Raw genomic sequence first — 18,196 nt, 5'->3', positions numbered from 1 at the left:
CGATATTCCATGCGTTATGGCCCTAACGCACCTTAGTAAAAGGAGTCCTTAAATTTTATAGGCTGGAAATAATTTTTTTTTTTTTGGGGGGGGGTTCCACAGTGACTTTGGATGCCTCTCTAAGTTGCAGGACATGCATATTGCCATATATCACACACACAAGCAGGTTTAAAAAAATGCTAGAAGACTGCTCCACGAGAATTCACCCTCATGTTAGCACAACTCCAGACCTGCCAGAAAAGTTTCAACGCAAAAAGGTAGGCGTTCCTCTCTGTGCATTACATGGAATGCTCATTTTAATACCAATGATCTCGTAACGTATTTGCATAAGATTATTGGAGGCTGAGATAATTTGCATGCTAGACTGGCTTTCAGTATCAGGACCTAAGTTAGGCGGCAGGAGTGATGGACACTCCTCCTTCTTAAAAAAATAGTGGCGCCTGATCCTATGTGGTGTGTTCCTGCCAAACAAGGCAATAATTGATCATGTGACCCTGCTTCTAAAATCAACACACTGGCTTCTCATAACACACAGAATAACCTCTACAATTCTACTACTAGTATTGAAAACCTGCCAAACACATTTTCTACCCTATTGTGATAACATAAGAACATAAGAATTGCCGCTGCTGGGTCAGACCAGTAGTCTGCTCATATGACGGCCCTCTGGTCAAAGACCAGCGCCCTGAGACTAGCCCTACCTGCGTACATTCTGGTTCTGCAGGAACTTGTCTAACTTTGTCTTGAATCCCTGGAGGGTGTTCTCCCCTATGACAGACTCCGGAAGAGCGTTCCAGTTTTCTACCATTCTCTGGGTGAAGAAGAACTTCATTACATTTGTACGAAATCTATCCCCTTTCAACTTTAGAGAGTGTCCTCTCGTTCTCCCTACCTTGGAGAGGATGAACAACCTGTCCTTATCTACTAAGTCTATTCCCTTCAGCACCTTGAATGTTTCGATCATGTCCCCTCTCAGTCTTCTAATTCTATATCAACTTTCCCAAACTCTCCAATCTTTGCAGCAAAACTTGCTAGTCATACCCGCTATCAGACAGATCTTCTCGGTCATCGGCTCCTTCTTCTGGAATCCTTTCCCTTCTCACCTCAGATTGGAAACAACACTTAGCAGATTTAAATCTACCCTTAAAACTTTGTTATCCCAAAATGCCTTTGAATGGTAATCTTACTAACTTCCCCTTCTGGTTCTTTGTTGCTTGGGAGTGGGAAAATGGACCTGAATACTGCCTTTTTGTGGCTTTAGCATTCAAAGTGGTAGGCAATGGAGAATTAAGTGACTTGCCCAGAGTCACAAAGAGCAGCACTGGGATTTGATCTCACAACCTTCCTCCAGAGTTTCCAGAGTGAATGGGATGACGTCATGCCCACAGTGCAGTGCGTACCTTTACTGCTATTGCTCCCTATCTCTACCCTATCAACAATTGTAGTTCCCTTTCTCCTCCTATTTCCCATTTCCTCTCCTCTTTTTACTACTATCTAGAACAGTGTTTTTCAATCGCTGTTCCGCGGCACACTAGTGTGCCGCGAGATGTTGCCTGGTGTGCTGCAGGGCCGCCATCAGGGCAGTACTACCAGTCCTGCATTCAGGGGCCCGGAGCTGACAGGGGGCCCGAGGCAGGGGCGCCAGTAGCTCGCCAAGGCAAAGTGAGTCGATCACCCAGGACTCACTTTGTCTTGACGATCTAATCTATCGAGCCGATAAGTCTTCTTCTCCCCGACGTCAATTCTGCAGTCGGAGAGGAAGTTCGGGCCAGCCAATCGCTGCCTGGCTGGGCGGAACTTCCTCTCCGATTGCAGAATTGACGTCAGGGAGAGCATGCGTCGGCGTCGGCTTTGGGGCCTGTTATCCATTGGTGGGTCCTGTTCCCCGATGGCAGCGGTAGTGGCAGTGGCTTGGGGAACGGCAGGGAGAAAGAAAGAAAGGGGGCAGGCAGGGAAACAGAAGGAAAGAAGAGAAACAGAAAAAAAGAAAGAAAGGTCAGGGAGAGAGGAAGAAAAAGTTGGGGGAGGGAATGAGGTGTGGAGGAGAGAAAGCATACAGGCTGATAGAAGGGAAGAAAGATTGGATGCACAGTCAGAAGAAGAAAGTGCAACCAGAAATCACCAGACAAGGTAGGAAAAATGATTTTATTTTAAATTTAGCAAAGTGGAGGCAGTATTACCACAGTTTTCAAAGGAATTTGCCCAAATAACTTAATAGTTAACTGGGTAAATTCCCAGAGATGAAAACTTCCCTTCACTTACTATGCACAGTTCTGAATTTATATCTGCTGTCTATATTTTACAATATGGTCCCCTTTTACTAAACCGCAATAGTGGTTTTTAGCGCAGGGAGCCTATGAGCGTCAAGAGCAGTGCTGGGCATTCAGCGCAGCTCCCTTCGCTAAAAACTGCTATTGTGGTTTAATAAAAAGGATGGAGGGTATATTTGTCTATTTTTGTATGCTATAAAAACCAAATACAGAGAGAGACTGAGAGCTGTTGACGAAGAGCTACGTGTGTGTCTTTCTTCGATTCCAGCCAGAATATCAGCTTTGTGTTCAGCCAAACAGGCCCAGGTTTCGCACTGAATAAAGTATTTTATAATTTTTCACTATTCTGTTTACTTAATATTTCATAATAAAGTAATTATAAAATACTTTCTTTGTATTTATTTGATTCCTATTCAAGAGAATTACTTTATATATAGTCAATATAGGCACAGAGTTAAATTTTTTAACATTTTCTAATGGTGGTGTGCCTCGTGATTTTTTTCATGAAACAAGTGTGCCTTTGCCCAAAAAAGGTTGAAAAACACTGATCTAGAAAATGTACTATCTAGATCAGGGGTGCCCAAAAGGTCGATCACGATCGACCAGTAGATTGCAAAGGCAACACGAGTTGATTGAAGAGCCTATCTTGGGCTCTGCGATAGACTAGCGTAGCCTTTACATTCTGTTCTTCCTGCTTCCCTGATGACAGGCCAGGCGCGAACAAGTGCCGGGCCCATAGCATCCCCCCTCCCCCCCCCCCCGACATCAGAATTGACATCAGGGGGTAAGGCTTGTGGGCCCAGTGCTTGTATGCGCTTGTCCTGGTGTCGGAGAAACAGGGAGAAATCATCGGCGGTGGCTTGGGGGGCAGAGAGAGAGAAAGAAAGAAAGAAAGGGAGCAGGGAGAGAGATAGAAAGACAGAAAGAGGAAGGGAGAGAGAAAGAAAGACAGAAAGAAAGAAAGTGGGGGCAGAAAGAGAGAAAGAAAGGGGAGGGGGCATGGAGAGAGGAAGAAAAAGTTGGACTCATGGAGGGACAGAGAGAGATGTTGGTTGGGGAATGGAATGAGGTCTGGAGGAGATGAAGCATGCAGGAGACAGAAAGAAAGAAAGATTGGATTTACAGTCAGAAGAAGGAAGTGCAACCAGAGACTCATGAAATCACTAGACAGCAAAGGTAGGAAAAATGATTTTATTTTAAATTTAGGGCTTCTTTTACTAAGGTGCACTAGTGTTTTTAGCATGCGCTGCTCCCCCGCGCTATGTGGAAAAACTAATGCCAGCTCAATGGAGACGTTAGCTTCTAGCGCACGCAACATTGCAGCGTGCGCTAAGCATGTTTTAAAACCGCTAGCGCAGCTTAGTAAAAGGAGCCCTTAGTGATCAAAATGTGTCCGAATTTATATCTGCTGTCTATATTTTGCACTATAGCCCCCTTTTACTAAACCGCGATAGCAGTTTTTAGCGCAGGGAGCCTATGAGCATCAGGAGCTGCGAGGGCATTCAGCGCAGCTCCAAGTGCTAAAAACCGCTATCGTGGTTTAGTAAAAGGGGAGGGGGTATATTTGTCTATTTTTGTATGGTTGTTACTGAGGCGACAGTGCGTAGAGTCATCTGCCTTGACCTCTTTGAAAAAATCCAAATATAAATGATAATTAACATTTTCTCTGCGTACAGTGGGCTTTGTGTTTTTTAAAAAAATTATTGTTGGTAGATCATTTTGACTTGGTCATTTTTTTTTTTTTTTTTGGTGTTCAATCATCTTTATTAATTTTTTTTAACAAGCGTGCAAGCCAAAAAAAATGTGGGCACCCCTGCTCTAGGTTGTGTAATATTTGCAAACAGCATAGATGCACACTACATGGTATGGTATATCAAGCTGAAATAAACTTGGAAAACTGGGAAACTAAAGAAAAGTTGAAAATACGGTGCTAGATTTGGGCAGCTCTTAATTATGCAGCATTATGCATGTCCACTGTTACCCTCTTTAGCACTGAAATACCTTTGAAAATGACTTTGCAGTAGATAGAGGCTTAGATTAAGAGAAGATAAGATGATTTTTTTTTTTTTTAAATAACTCATAGATCTTCTCATACAATCACTAGCATAGATTCCTAAATACACTCCAAGACAGGTCATTAAAAAGAAGCCACCGTGTGCAGATGTCCTAGAAGACTGGCACTAGAAAATGACACGGGGAACATATTTCTCCCCTTTCCCGCAGGAACTTAATTTCTCTGTCCTGTCCCTGCAAGTTTTGTCGCTGTCCCTGTTCTTGCCCCATTCCTGTAAGCTCTGTGTTAACTGCATAAGCCTCGGACACTTATGATTTTAAAGTGTTTGAGGCTTGTGCAGATGAGGACGGAGCTCGCAGGAATGGGGCAGCGGCAGGAAAAGAACTTGCCGGGACGAGAAAATGAGTTCCCCGCGTCATTCTCTAACTGGCACATCAGAGTTCTAAGCCTGCCCTGTTTAGCTGTTTGAACATTTTCTTTTAAACCCCACAGACTTACCGTGCTGGATGAAAGATACAATGAGCAACATCAGACCTTCAAGGTTCATCTCTCCTGAAGGATGAGGCCCTTCCTGTATAAGTCAGTTACTGGAGGCCAGGAACAGGAGTCTTCACGAGAGATCTGCAGAGAAAAGGTCCTATTTTGAAATGCTTGTGGACTGTGCACCCAGCTACTTTCTGGGCAAACTTCTCCTTTTTTTTTTTGTCTTCCCTGATATGCTAATCACATGTTGCTATAGGAAATGGATGGGGAAAAAGCATCTGGATGCAATACCACTGGGGGAGAAGTGTGTAATATGTTTCATTGTGGTTTATCAGTAATAATGGTCCCTTTAATGCTTTATCTGCATGTTCTTTTCTGAAAGGACATTTCATTCTGAAAAATTAACTATATAGATTAGACAATTGAACCAGGAGAATGCTAGGGAACAATCGCATCTAGTTTTCAGTGTATTTATCTCAAGGGACAAAAAGAGAATATAACATGACGAGTACCGTATTTTCACCTAGATAACGCGCATCCGTGTAAAACGTGCACCCGGGTATAGCGCGCAAAAAACACATATTTATGTACATAAATTTTTATATACCGTGCACACCCGTATACCGCGCATGCTGCCCGACTCTCCTTTCGCCCGCCCCGACTCTCCTCTGGAGACCCTGACTCTGTTTTCGCCCGCCCCGACTCTCCTTTCCTCCTTGAAGTCCTGTCCCTACCCTGAAAGCCTGATGCTCCCTCCCGACGTCCGATTCACCCCCCCCCCGCAGGACCGCTTGCACCCCCACCCCAAAGGACCGCTCGCACGCACCCGCACCCCCACCCTGAAGGACCGCTCGCACCCCCACCCCGAAGGAGCGCTCGCACTCCCACCCCGAAGGACCGCTCGCACCCCCACCCGAAGAACCGCTCGCACCCCCACTGCCTCCCCCCCCTCCCCCTTGGAGAAGCTGTCTACCTTGTTTCCGGATGCCAGCGAGCCCAGCTGTTTCCTTTGCCGACGGTCCCGCCCCTTCTCTGAGCCCTGCTGTGCTGCTTTTTCTTCCGGTTGTCCCGCCCTTTCTCTGACATCAGAGAAAGGGCGGGACCGCCTGAAGAGGAAGCAGCGCAGCACAGGGCTCTGAGAAGGGGCAGGACCGCCGGCAGAGGAAGCAGCTGGGCTGGCATCCGGAAACAAGGTAGACAGCTTCTCCATGGGGGAGGGGGGGAGGCTGTGGGCGTGCGAGCGGTTCTTCGGGTGGGGGTGCGAGCGGTCCTTCGGGGTGGGAGTGCGAGCGCTCCTTCCGGGTGATGAATCGGGCGTCGGGGGGAGGGGAAACTATGTAAAAAAAATTTTGTACAACGCGCTCACGTGTATAACACGCAAGGGTATGCGCAGTTTGTAAAAACCACGTATAACGCGCGCGTTATATGCGAGAAAATACGGTAATAGAGATTGGAAGCCTATATAATTATGCCTATGTGAATGGAATTCCTTTAAACTTTAAAGATAGTATCCTGTTAGAATACAATTTACCATTTATCTACTTTCTTTAAAAAAAACAAAACCAAACACCCCTCCCTAATTTGCCCACCCCCCTTTTACCAAACTGTGATGGCGATTAGTAGCACAGTGAGCCACGCTGCTCCCAATATTCATAGAGTTCATATCAGCATTAGCATCAGGAGCAGCGTGGAACATTCAGCGCGGCTCCCTGCGCTAATAACCGCTATCGTAGTTTAGTAAGAAGGGGGGGGGGGGGTCGGTTTGCTATTTTGAAATTTATTCCTCTCCTATTATCTCCATTGTCCTGTTGCATCAGTGTATATATTTTATTTACCTTTTTAAAAAAAAAAATTTTTTTTACTGTAAATCGGTGTTGTCAGTTCTCTGAATTGCAGTATAGAAAGAAATCATAAATAAAATACTTCAAAAGAATGGGCTTCATTTAACGAGGGATCCTGGCTGATTCTGCTAAGACAGTGATCTCCAATGCATCGCCCCAGAGCCGCATGCAACCCCCAAAGTCCTCTATTGTGGCCCTCAAACAGATGACTGAAATGCTCTTCAAATCCCGTAAATGTATTTGTTTCAATTTTGCTTACTTGATATACTGTAGTAACTGCAAAACAATCTCTTAAGTGTGTTTACTCAGGAGTCTCATTTACGGAATTTGTTTCTGTTGACAATCCAAAATAAAGTTTGTTTAAAAAAAATATATATATATCCTTGAAGTGTTGTCAAATCAACATTAGTATTCATTTCTAATATTTAATACCCCAGTCTGAATAAGCAGGTCAAGGCGATTTATAAAATTAAGTAGTATATGGAAACTTGAAATCTTTAGTGATCCTCAGAGCTTTCTCGTGCTCACACTGCGGCCCTTTATGTGGAAAAACTTTTGAGACCACTGTTCTAAGGTTTAAGAAGGAGACGGGAGAGTATGGGGGTATGGATCAGAATGAGATAGATCTTCAAAGGATACTTACAGAACAGGAAAATTAGGGAATCTGAAAAGTGAGGTTTCAACAGAGACAAAAGGTTGCTATGTGTTTAGATTTTATGTATGTTTTATCTGTAATATTCACCACACACTATACAACGCCACTATAACTATACTCTACTACTGTTTATTATTTCTATAGCGCTTGAAAGGCATACGCAGCGCTATACATTATAACACACAATAGGCGGTCCCTTCTAAGAAGAGCTTACAATCTAATTTACACAGGACATTTCAGGGTTGGGGAGATTATAGTGGGTATAGGTACCTGCCAGCAGTGAGTGGGAGTTAAGAGTACTCGTAGCACTACAATCTTTAAATTAACAGATGAAAAAGCCTCAGGATTGGGGAGCCCTGAAGAAGTGGCGGTTGAACTATGAAACGTAGGTCCACGTGGCGGGGGATGTTTTTGAAATGGAGGTTGTATTGTTTTTTATGTTAGCAATTATTTTCAGCATTCCAGAGGGTTTTTTTGTGCCTCTGATGTTTGGGAAGTTGAGCTAACTTTGTGGCTCTCTCCAATCCTGAGGCTTTTTCCTCCATTAATTTAAAAATTGTCTGTAGTGCTGCGAGTGTAGTTATAATGGAGTTGTATAGTATGTAGTGATATCTTTGTTCCTTCACTGTTTCTCGATTCTTGTTTATCTGTAAGCCACATAGGTATAAGTTAGTTAAAAAGTTTATAAATGAATTTTTAACAGAGAATGTGAGCTTAGTCATTGGGCGATCCATTACAGCTACAGTACCCTGCAAATGTGCAGTGGTTATTTCTTCTGAAAAAAAATGTTTTTGTTGATCGGGACCAGTTGCAGTTTCTCTTGGAAGCAAACTCAATTGCTGCTTGGCTGCCCCGGACCTTCTCTCCGATGTCAGAATTGACGTCGGGGGGAAGGTTTGTGGGCCGGCATCGTGCAATCACTGCACGCGCCTGGCCCTTACTTGCCTGGAGTTGTGGTGGGTGGCAGCAGGGGCGGCGGACTGGGGGGAGGAAGGAGGAATTGGCTGGTAGGCTTGGGGCAGGCAGGCTTCAGCGTGGGTCGGCTTTGGGGGAGGGAGGGAGGAAGGGGGTAGGACAAAGGCTGGAAAGCAGTGAGGGGGAGGGGCACAAACTCGGGACACAGAAGGAAGGGAGGGAGCATTAATAGCACAGAAGAAAGGGAGGGGGATTAATAGGGGCATGAACTCGGGACACTGAAGAAAGAGAGGGGGCATTAATAAGAAAAACAGTAAATGCGGCCATTTTACACAAGGGAGGGAGGAAGGGTGAATAGGGAAGGAGGAAGGGAGGGAATAGAGGGAGGGATTAGAAAGGAACAATTGTTGGACCTGAGTGTGTGAGTGAGAGGGAAAGAGATGGTGTACATGGGGAAAGGAAGAGGAAAATTGGGCATAAGAACATAAGTAGTGCCTCTGCTGGGTCAGACCAGAGTTCCATCATGCCCAGCAGTCCGATCACGCAGCGGCCCATCAGATCCAGACCTGTACGTAACCCTCTATCTATACCCTTCTATCCCCTTTTCCTTCAGAAAGTTGTCCAATCTCTTCTTGAACTCCCATAGAGAGGGGTGAGGTAGAGATACATGGGGAATAGGGTGAGAGGGAGAAATGTTGGATATGGTGGTGGTGAGGGATCAGAGGGATAGATTGAAGGGAATGCAAGGGGGAGGAATGTTGGGCATAGTGATGGAGGTATGGTGTTGGAAAGGGGTGATAGGCTGGTGGGCAGTGATGAAAAATGCAGCACATGATCTGGGGGATGAGAGAGGAAGAAAAGTTGGACTCCTGGAGGGACAGAGAAAGATGTTGGATGGGGAATGGAATGAAGTCCAGAGGAGAGAAAGCGTGAAGGAGGTAAAAAGAAATATTGGATTCACAGTCAGAAGGAAGTGCAACCAGAGACTCATGAAATCACCAGACAACAAAGGTAGGAAAAATTATTTTATTTTCAATTTAGTGATAGAAATGTGTCTGTTTTGAGAATTTATATCTGCTGTCTATATTTTACACTATATTTGTCTATTTTTCTATAGTTGTTACTGATGTGACATCGCCTCTGCCTTGACATCTTTGAAAACCCTCTGAATATAAATGATAATTAACATTGTCTCTGCGTACAGCGTGCTTTGTGGTTTTTTTTAAAATATTTTGTGGTTACCATTATGTATTAATAAGATTATATTGTGTGTATATGAAAAATGGATGGAAGAAATTGCATTACAATTAGTAGTATTATGAAGGGAGGTGGAGTCAGAGGCAGAGTTTAGTTGGGGGTACTTGGTTGTTATTTGTTAGGCTTAGGGGGGTACTTGGCTTGAAAAGGTTGAGAAACACGGCTGTACAACATGAGTTTGTGAGGTTGAGTAGGTATCTTCATATATGGAAACTTGTGCTGAGGTGAGAAGTCCCACACTAGAGGTCATCAAAAGGGGGGGGGGGTCAAGTAAAGGCAATGACCTCAGAAATACATGCTTTAGATTCTTCTTCTACAAGGGCCCATTACATGCTTAAAATGAGCCATATCTTTTAATGAAAGATACGTCTTGACACTAGTTTTAAGAATGAACTGCTTTCCCGAGATGTAAGAATTGAACCTCAAAGAAAGCAGGTTTTTCTCACTCCCCTGCATAGATTTACAGGAGCAGCACCAAGAGTTTTGCATTTCTTGGTGTCTTTGAGAAAAGCCATGGGCCTAAAGGGCTGACGAGTTTCTTTTTCTATTTTTCCCCCCAAACTTCCACTTCAGAGAGGAAAGATAATTCCACTTTCCATCCCAGAACTTGGAGTAGCAGTAATAACACCTTGGGACTTCCTTAAAAATAGGTTTCCCAAGACTTCTTGTCTCTTACAGGAAAGAGTTGATAATTAGGAAACTATCTGTTTTTCTTGCTTCCAAATGGGCAAAATTTTGCATAGTATGACCAAAATGACCCTTACTCCTATGCCATGGTAGGTTGGAGATCATCTCAATTTTTACCTGTGAGGACACTGGGCTCCTCCAGTTGCACTTTGGGGGGCAATTCCATAAAATGGCATCTAGAAGGAGCAGTTTAGGAGCCAGTATCCTGCCTCTGGCAGAGGCCAATTCAGTAATTATAAAGAACCCAGACGAAGCTAGATTAAACAGTTCTCTCAAAAATTGCAATATAATAATAATTTAATAATAATAATAATTTATTCTTGTATACCACCACACCCAAGAAGTTCTAGGCGGTTCACATCCATTAATTAAGATCCGTGCAGACACACGGATTTACAAAATTTTGACAAAGTTACAGCAACAAAGGTAGGGATGGAGGTAAGAGAAAATAAGTAGGGGGAGACCAAGTAGGGGGAGGGGGGAGCAATAGGAGCGGGGAGAGAGTGGGAAAGGGGTAGTTGCGGGTGGAAGGGGGTTAAAGGACCTGTTCTCGGAAAAGGTGCGTTTTGAGTAGTTTTCTGAAGCTAAGGTAGGTGGGGGCCTCGAGTACTATTTGGGCTAGTCAGGGGGTTCAGTTTAGCCGCCTGGTAAGCAAAGGTTTTGTCAAGGAATCTTTTGAGATGACATAATTTTAGGGAGGGGAAGACGAACAACTGGATTCTGCGGGATTTCTTGTTGGTGAGATTCAAAGTGAAATGCTGATTGAGGTAACTAGGTAAAAGGCCAAAAGCTGTTTTGTAGCAGAAGCAGGCAAATTTGAATAAGACTCTGGATTCGAAAAGCAGCCAATGCAGTTGATGGTAGAAAGGAGTGATGTGGTCCCATTTGTTCAGGCCGAATACGAGGCGGACGGCAGTGTTCTGGATCAATTTTAGTCTCCTAGTGGTTTTCTTCGTGGAGTTCAAGTAAATGATATTGCAATAGTCCAGTACGCTGAGAACGGAGGACTGTACCAGTAGGCGGAATGAGGAGTCGTCAAAGTATTTTTTTATGGTGCGCAGTTTTCAGAGCACCGAGAAGCATTTCTTGACAGTAAGATCAGTGTGATTTTCTAGAGAAAGATGTTTGTCTAGTGTGACTCCCAGTATTTTTAATGTTTGTTCGAGGGGGAAAACCAGTCCTTTCACTTGGATTGTGGAATCTTTGATTTTGTCATTGGGTGTGGCTAGGAAGAATTACGTATACTTCTTATAAAAGTTAATGCTCAGAGCCCATGTAGGAAATAATAGTAGTAGGAAATAATAGTAATAATAACTTTATTCTTTTATACCGCCATAACCAAAAGTTCTAGGCGGTTTGCACTAAAAAGAGCTGGACAATAATACAGTAAAAAAAATACAAATATTTGTAAAATAGAATTTCAAGAATAAAACTCTCATTAAGTAATAAACTTATCAAACAAAGTACTCTTAATTAATTTCCAAAAACTGCAATAGAATAACATAGCTTGCTGAATACATTTACCTAACCTTGATTATCATATGGTTTGTTTGGTTTTGTGTTTATATATATTTTTCGTTTTCTTTTGGCTGCCAGGTTTATCTACTGTATGCTTTCTAAATGATAAAGACATTTAAATGTCCTGTTTAATCTTTTTATGACTTTCTGTGTATACAGTTTATTACACTATCTCATACCCATACTTCCTTTTTTCATATCAGTCCTAGGAAATATTTGCTTGGTAAAAGAAAATTTGGGCTGTTCGACTAAAGCTCGTTATCATTGAAAGAGATTGTCATTCGGCAAAGGTGAGTATTTATATTTAAGACAATGATACTGAGGCAAACTGCTACAATGAATTCAATCCATTGTAGCAGTTAGTAATTTACTGCTATTTTTTGGTATTGTTTTTTTGTTTGTTTGGTCACCTACATATACTGTCTCATCATCCAATCACTGCATAAAACTCTTAATCCATTAATATTGCATTGTTCTTATCAATCAAACTTGTAACTGGTTCTTGAATGTACACTTATCTCAAAGAATATAATAGGGTCCCGGCATGGACCATGTTTCGCGAACTGCTTCAGAGAACCTGACAACTGGAGTTCAAAAGTATTAAAAGCTCCACTGATCATAAATTTTAACTGGAAGCAGTTAAGGCCCCACTGGTCTCTGTTAAGTCAAACAATGATAGACTCAGTTGAGACCCGATATGGGCGGGACTGGGGCAGAATGGGGCAAGGCTAGGCATCCTAAGAGGAAATCTGGCAATCCTAGCTAAATGGAGCCCCCCCCCCGATTTCATTTATTGTTTAACTGCAAATATGCTGGAATTATAAGAAAGCAAAAGATGTTATTTATACAAATTTGGGATTCATATTTGCAAGGGCTGTAATGCGATTTTAAGTTGGATCTCTTAATTGGGCTTTTTATTTAGTTAAATGAAGAGAGTATCATTGGGTAGAGAGTACTATTGGGTGGGAAGGGGTGGGTGTGGAGAGGGACGGTAAAGGTTCAAACTCATATAGATAAGTGGGGGTTTATTGATATTGGAATTTGTCTTTTATTATGTATATTAATAATTGATGCATTATTGATGTCCTTTGATGTTGTATTTATTGTATTTGATGATTTTGCATCAATAAAAACTGTTTGAATCTAAATAATAATGATAATAAACAAGGGAGGGGCGTGTGAAGTAATACGGAAAGTGAAATAATACTCAATCATTAATGGTTTTAATAAGCAATTATTTTTAATATAAAAAAATCTTATAACAAAAAAATGTCATTTATATGAAAAGTTTACAGCATGAACATTGCATCTGTGATTTAAATGAAATATAGTTTAATTCCTAAAATTACAGACATAGACATAGGATTACATAACTTCTTTGGTACCATAGTAACACTTTCTAAGCTTCAAAAACACGCTCTTGAATTTGTTTGTGGTAAAATAAACCTATTTTCGCTCTTCAGAGAAAAAACACTGCCCCCTAGTGGGACCACAAATACTATTTTTGCACTGTTCACTAATTTCTCTTGGGTGGAAAGCCAATTGTATCTGTTATAAAGGGATCAAATCAAGTGTATGTGCACCACCAGAACCTAAAAGGTACAGTAACTGCTCCAGCCCCTAACCCTCAGTGATAACTTGTATTTAGATCCCATTCTCCTTTCTCCCAGTTCATAGTTTTAAGCGCGCGAGACAGATGCGCGCTGACAAATGAGCGCCGACAATTCAGCGCAAGACTTCAGCACGCCGCAGAAAAACCTTTTTTTAAAGGGCTCTGACAGGGGTGTTGGTGGGGAACCCCCCTCCCCACTTTACTTAATAGTGATCGCGTTGGGGTGGGGTTTGGGGGTTGTAACCCCACATTTTACTGGAAACTTAACTTTCACTCTATTTTTTAGGGAAAAAGTTAAATTTTCAGTATAATGTGTGGGGGGGTTACACTCCCCACGCCCCCAAACACAGCAGCACAATCCCTATTAAGTAGAGTGGGGGGATTCCCCCCACACTCCCTGTCGGAGCACTTTAAAAGAAGGTTTTTCTGTGGCGTGTTGAAGTCTTGCGCCAAATTGTCAGTGCGCGTCTGTCTCATGCGCTTAAGACCCATCACCTTTCTCCCTCTTGTTTTTCCCATTCCTCTTTCTTTTTAGTTTTATGCAATAGATTCCACTTCCCTTATGTAGCATGTTTTGGCTGTAATGTTCATGTAGTCTGTTTTCTCTCATTTTTAGATTTTAAAACATTTTTTTAAATCTTTGTACAAATGTAAACTGCTTTGTATTCAAAAGCGGTATAGTAAGACTAAATAAACTTGAAACTTTACAATCACATCAAGTCAGGAAAAATATAAAACATTATTCCCAGATTCTATAAATGACAAACCCAAGTTGCACGCTTAATTTAATTGAATAAGAAATTGTTAACTAGCAATAATTGAGCACTAAAACCAAACCAATTATTGCAGTTAATTGGCTCCAGTTGGAATCTGCGCATGCATCTTGCTGGATGCTATTCTGTAAAGATCCATGCACAAATCTTTTAGTGTGCAATTCAAAGGAAGGCTCGGCCGTGGGAGGAGCATGGATGGTTCAGGGGTGTTCACTAAAGATGGGTGCAGAATTATAGAATTTGGGAGACTTGTGCCTAATCTACAAGCCAGGATTTATACCAGGTATCAGATGGCGTAAACCAGGGGTGTCCAACCTGCAGCCCGAGGGCCGCATGCGACCCCCGTGAAGTATTTTGTGTGGCTCCGGTCGAGGGTGATGCAGTGTTTTCCTCTGCTGCCCCCGGGTGTTAACCGTCTTGCCGGCTCCCTCCTCTGTCTTGCTGCAGCGTTTGCGCATTTGTGCAACCCCCAGAAACATTTTTTGGGGCCATTGCGGCCCAGGGAAGCCAAAAAGGTTAGACACCCCTGGCGTAAACCCTCTTGCCCACAGTTTGAACCAGAAATCACCTCTAAGCGCTATTCTATAAACAGCAAGCAACTCAGACAGCCATTTATAGATTAGTGCTCTGCGTGATTTTTTTTGGGGGGTCACCTCCAAAACTTGGGTGCCATTTACTGAATCTGAAGCCTCCAATCAAGCCTGAATGAAGACATGTGAAGGGGAGGAGGGAGGGGAAAGGAACATTCATACACGGCTACAGTGAGGGGTATTTAGATGACACAATGGTTAAAATACAGAGAAAAATCACTAGAATCTCTTCCTGTGGCCAAAGTGCTATAGGAAATAGTAAGAGCAGTCCTGTCCCTGCCAAGTTCTGTGCATGTATCCTTCATATTCATAGGATAGGAATTTGTTGTTGAGGTCATGGGTCTCTGGGAAAACTGTTAAAGAAGTGCAGTCTTCCAGCTACTCTCAGACCTTGTTGCAACCAAACACACATCCTAAGCTAATATCAATGTGCAACTCTGCACCATCCTGTTAACTGCCAACACCATATCACGTCCAGTAATTGGAAGAAGTTACGAGGGACTGCTGGAAAGTTCTCAGCCCAACCAACAAAGTTGGGGCAGTCTCCATGGAGGGCTCTATGCTTATTCCAGCGATTTTCCACTTTTTTCATTCTGTCTTTTTCCGATGGAACAACAAAAAAAAAAAAATAGAACATCACTGGATCAAGTGTATAGCTCTTGATGGAGACTACCTCAACTTTGTTGGTTGAGTTGAGAATTTTTCGGCAGGCCCTCGTCTACTGACCCACACATTCTGTTCCCAAGTCTTAAGGATCTATAGGCTTAGAGCAGGGGTTGCAAACCCAGTCGATGGGACATACCTTGCCACTCATGATTTCGTAAGAATTGCCATACTGAGACGGACCAAAAGTCCATCAAGACCAGTAACCTGTTTCCAACAGTGGTCAACCCAGGTCCCAAGTACCTGGCAGAAACCCAAAGAGTAGCAACATTCCAGAGCTCAGATTGTGATGTCATAATGCCTCATTCCACCAATGCCTAAGAGTCAAACTCAACAGTGATGTCACAATGCCTTGATTGTCCTATACTTGGCTCACATAAGAACTGCCAGACTAGGACAGACTGAAGATCCATCAAGCCTAGTATCCTGTTTCCAACAGTAGCCAACCCATGTCCCAAGTACCTAGCTAGATTCCAACTGTAAAACAGATTTTATGCTGCTTATCCTAAGAATAAGCAGTGGATTTTACCAAGCTATCTCAATAATGGCCTATAGACTTCTCTTATAGGAAATTATCCAAACCTTTTTAAAACCCTGAACATGCAAGAAAGATTTGCATACAATGGAAGTTCATCTCATGCATATTCATTGTAGATATCTCGAATACCTGATTGACTGAGTGTGTCCCGAGGACTGGGTTGAGAACCACTTACCTAGAGAAAAGGAGAGGTGAGGTGATATGATGGAGATATTTAAGTATCTGAAAGGTAGTAATAACACACTAGAAGCAAACCTTTTTTCAGTGGAAAAGGGGTCATGATGCAAAGCTCCAAAGTGGGGTCGACTCAGGAACAACATCATGAAAGATCTTTGACAGAAAGTTTGGTAGATGCCTGGAATGCCCTCCAAGAAGCGGTGGAGAGAAAAATGTTAACAGAATTCTTAAGAAGCCAGGGCATCACACCTATCTTACTGCCTCCATGCCAGTCTAGTGTCCAAGATATCCACATATTTGCATAGATCAGAGATCCATTGCATGCAAACTTACCCGCTGCCTATTGATTCTGGATATCCTGAAAACCTAAATGGTTGCAAGGTAAATAGGCTTGGGAGCTATTATTAAACTGTCCCCATAATATAATAGCTTTTCTCAATATAATATTCATGATATGGGTTGCTTAGTGATATTAAATATGGGGTGGATAATTTTCATAGTTATTTGCATGAATCAGCTGTCTGAGAACTGTTTTCCCTTAGTGAGACGATGCGCTTCCAGGGGAATGCTTAAGTTGGAGGAAGAGGAGCCTGCATTTACACACAGCCATATTTACTTTTGTAGCAAAAATGCAGAAGGGGGTGATCACGCATCCTTAGTACCGTGCCAAGTTTTGAAAGTGGAAAGTGCATTGCTTAAAAGTGCACTTATTCTTTGTCCCAAATGCTGAGGGTTTGAAAAGTGTCCCAACATTATCTATCTACTAAGGCATGGTGCGCGACTCTCTGGGTGGCGTTTATCGTTTATTGAACTTGATAGACCGCCTTAGTTGCAGCACAATTCAAGGCGGTTTACAATAAAATACATAAAATAAAAACAAAATAAGAAAGGAACGCCATTAAAATAGGATAGTACGCTACTTTCATACCAAAAAAAACATAAAGCCATTCATGGTCTCTCACTGCAAAGATGTGTCCTCTAATAGTTATAAAGTTAACAAAAGAGATAAGGTTTTAAAAGAGTTCGAAAGCGAGAATTCGATGCTTCCAGACATAAACTAGATCAGTGGTTCTTAACCTGGGTTCGACCGAACCCCAGGGGTTCGGCGAGTCAGTCTCACGGGTTCGGCGGAGGTCAAAACACACCTCCGACTCATATAGCGCTTCGGTCACGTTCAATCATCTATCAGTTATTCAGTGAGCAGCAACATTGTCATGCAGATTGCTTCAAAAATTCCGAGTTCATTCTCATTTTAGCGTACATGGCTGATATCTTTGCAGCTCTCAATCATCTCAATAAGCAGATGCAGGGTGGTGGAGTCAACATCATCGAAGCGGAAGAAAACCTGAAAGCTTTTCAAAAAAAGCTACCATTATGGAAACGACAAACAGAAAACGATAACTTCGCAAACTTTCCCCTGCTAGACAACTGTGTAAGTAAGATCGAAGATGTATCTGGAATCGGAGACATTTCTGTACCCGCGGAGCTGAAGCAAACTCTTCAGAACAACAACGCTCTCAACGTTTTGGTGTCAACAATTGGTAACATACCCTGTTATTGCTAAGAAAGCTCTGAAAATTTTCATACCATTTGTTACAACATATCTTTGCGAGCAATCCTTTTCGAGGATGCTGGACATAAAAACGAAGAAAAGGAACAGACTTTGTTGCGAAAATGACACGAGAGTGGCACTTGCCAAGGTAAAGCCGCGCATTTCTGAATTGGTCTCTGAGAGGCAACAGCAGAAGTCACACTGATTTGCAGTAAATTTCATTATTATGTTATTATTATTCGAAATATAGGAGAACTTTTTTGTTTTCAAAATTGATATTATTTTTTCCCTCACTGTATACCTATGTTTTGAATTTGTAAAAATCATATTTTATTTTTCCAATAAAGAAGGGTTCGGTGAACACGCATATGAAACTGGTGGGGTTCAGTACCTCCAACAAGGTTAAGAACCACTGAACTAGATGGTAAAGAGTTCCATAAGGTGGCATTGTAGAGCACCCTTTAAATCTGGAGCCGCCATATTTGCAGTTACTCTAGTTTGCAGCCATTGGTATACCTGGCTTTACGTATTCTCTGCCACTTATAACCTTTCTCGTTGCTATGAATGATCTCAAATTCTACCAGTTGTTTTTAAAAGGAAAGCAAGTGAAATAACCGTAATGCTTCCGGAGTAATACTGCCCGATTCCAAA

At 42.4% G+C, this 18,196-nt stretch overlaps 1 protein-coding gene across 2 annotated transcripts in view; it reads right to left on the bottom strand.

Moving 5' to 3' along the window:
• The window catches only part of CSF1R (colony stimulating factor 1 receptor), a 92,735-nt gene extending 87,851 nt beyond the window's left edge, over window positions 1-4,884 (bottom strand). For both annotated transcript variants that reach the window (XM_033926910.1, XM_033926911.1), the window contains exon 1: window positions 4,783-4,884. In XM_033926910.1, the coding sequence (XP_033782801.1) occupies window positions 4,783-4,831 (49 nt within the window). In that variant the 5' untranslated portion in view covers window positions 4,832-4,884. The remainder of the gene's footprint in view (window positions 1-4,782) is intronic.
• Window positions 4,885-18,196: the final 13,312 nt, after the last annotated feature.

Source organism: Geotrypetes seraphini, chromosome 18 (genome assembly GCF_902459505.1).
Source record: "Geotrypetes seraphini chromosome 18, aGeoSer1.1, whole genome shotgun sequence".
Classification (NCBI taxonomy): Eukaryota; Metazoa; Chordata; class Amphibia; order Gymnophiona; family Dermophiidae; genus Geotrypetes; species Geotrypetes seraphini.
Note: the sequence above shows the minus strand (reverse complement) of the source record. Positions and strands in the feature narration are given on the sequence as shown.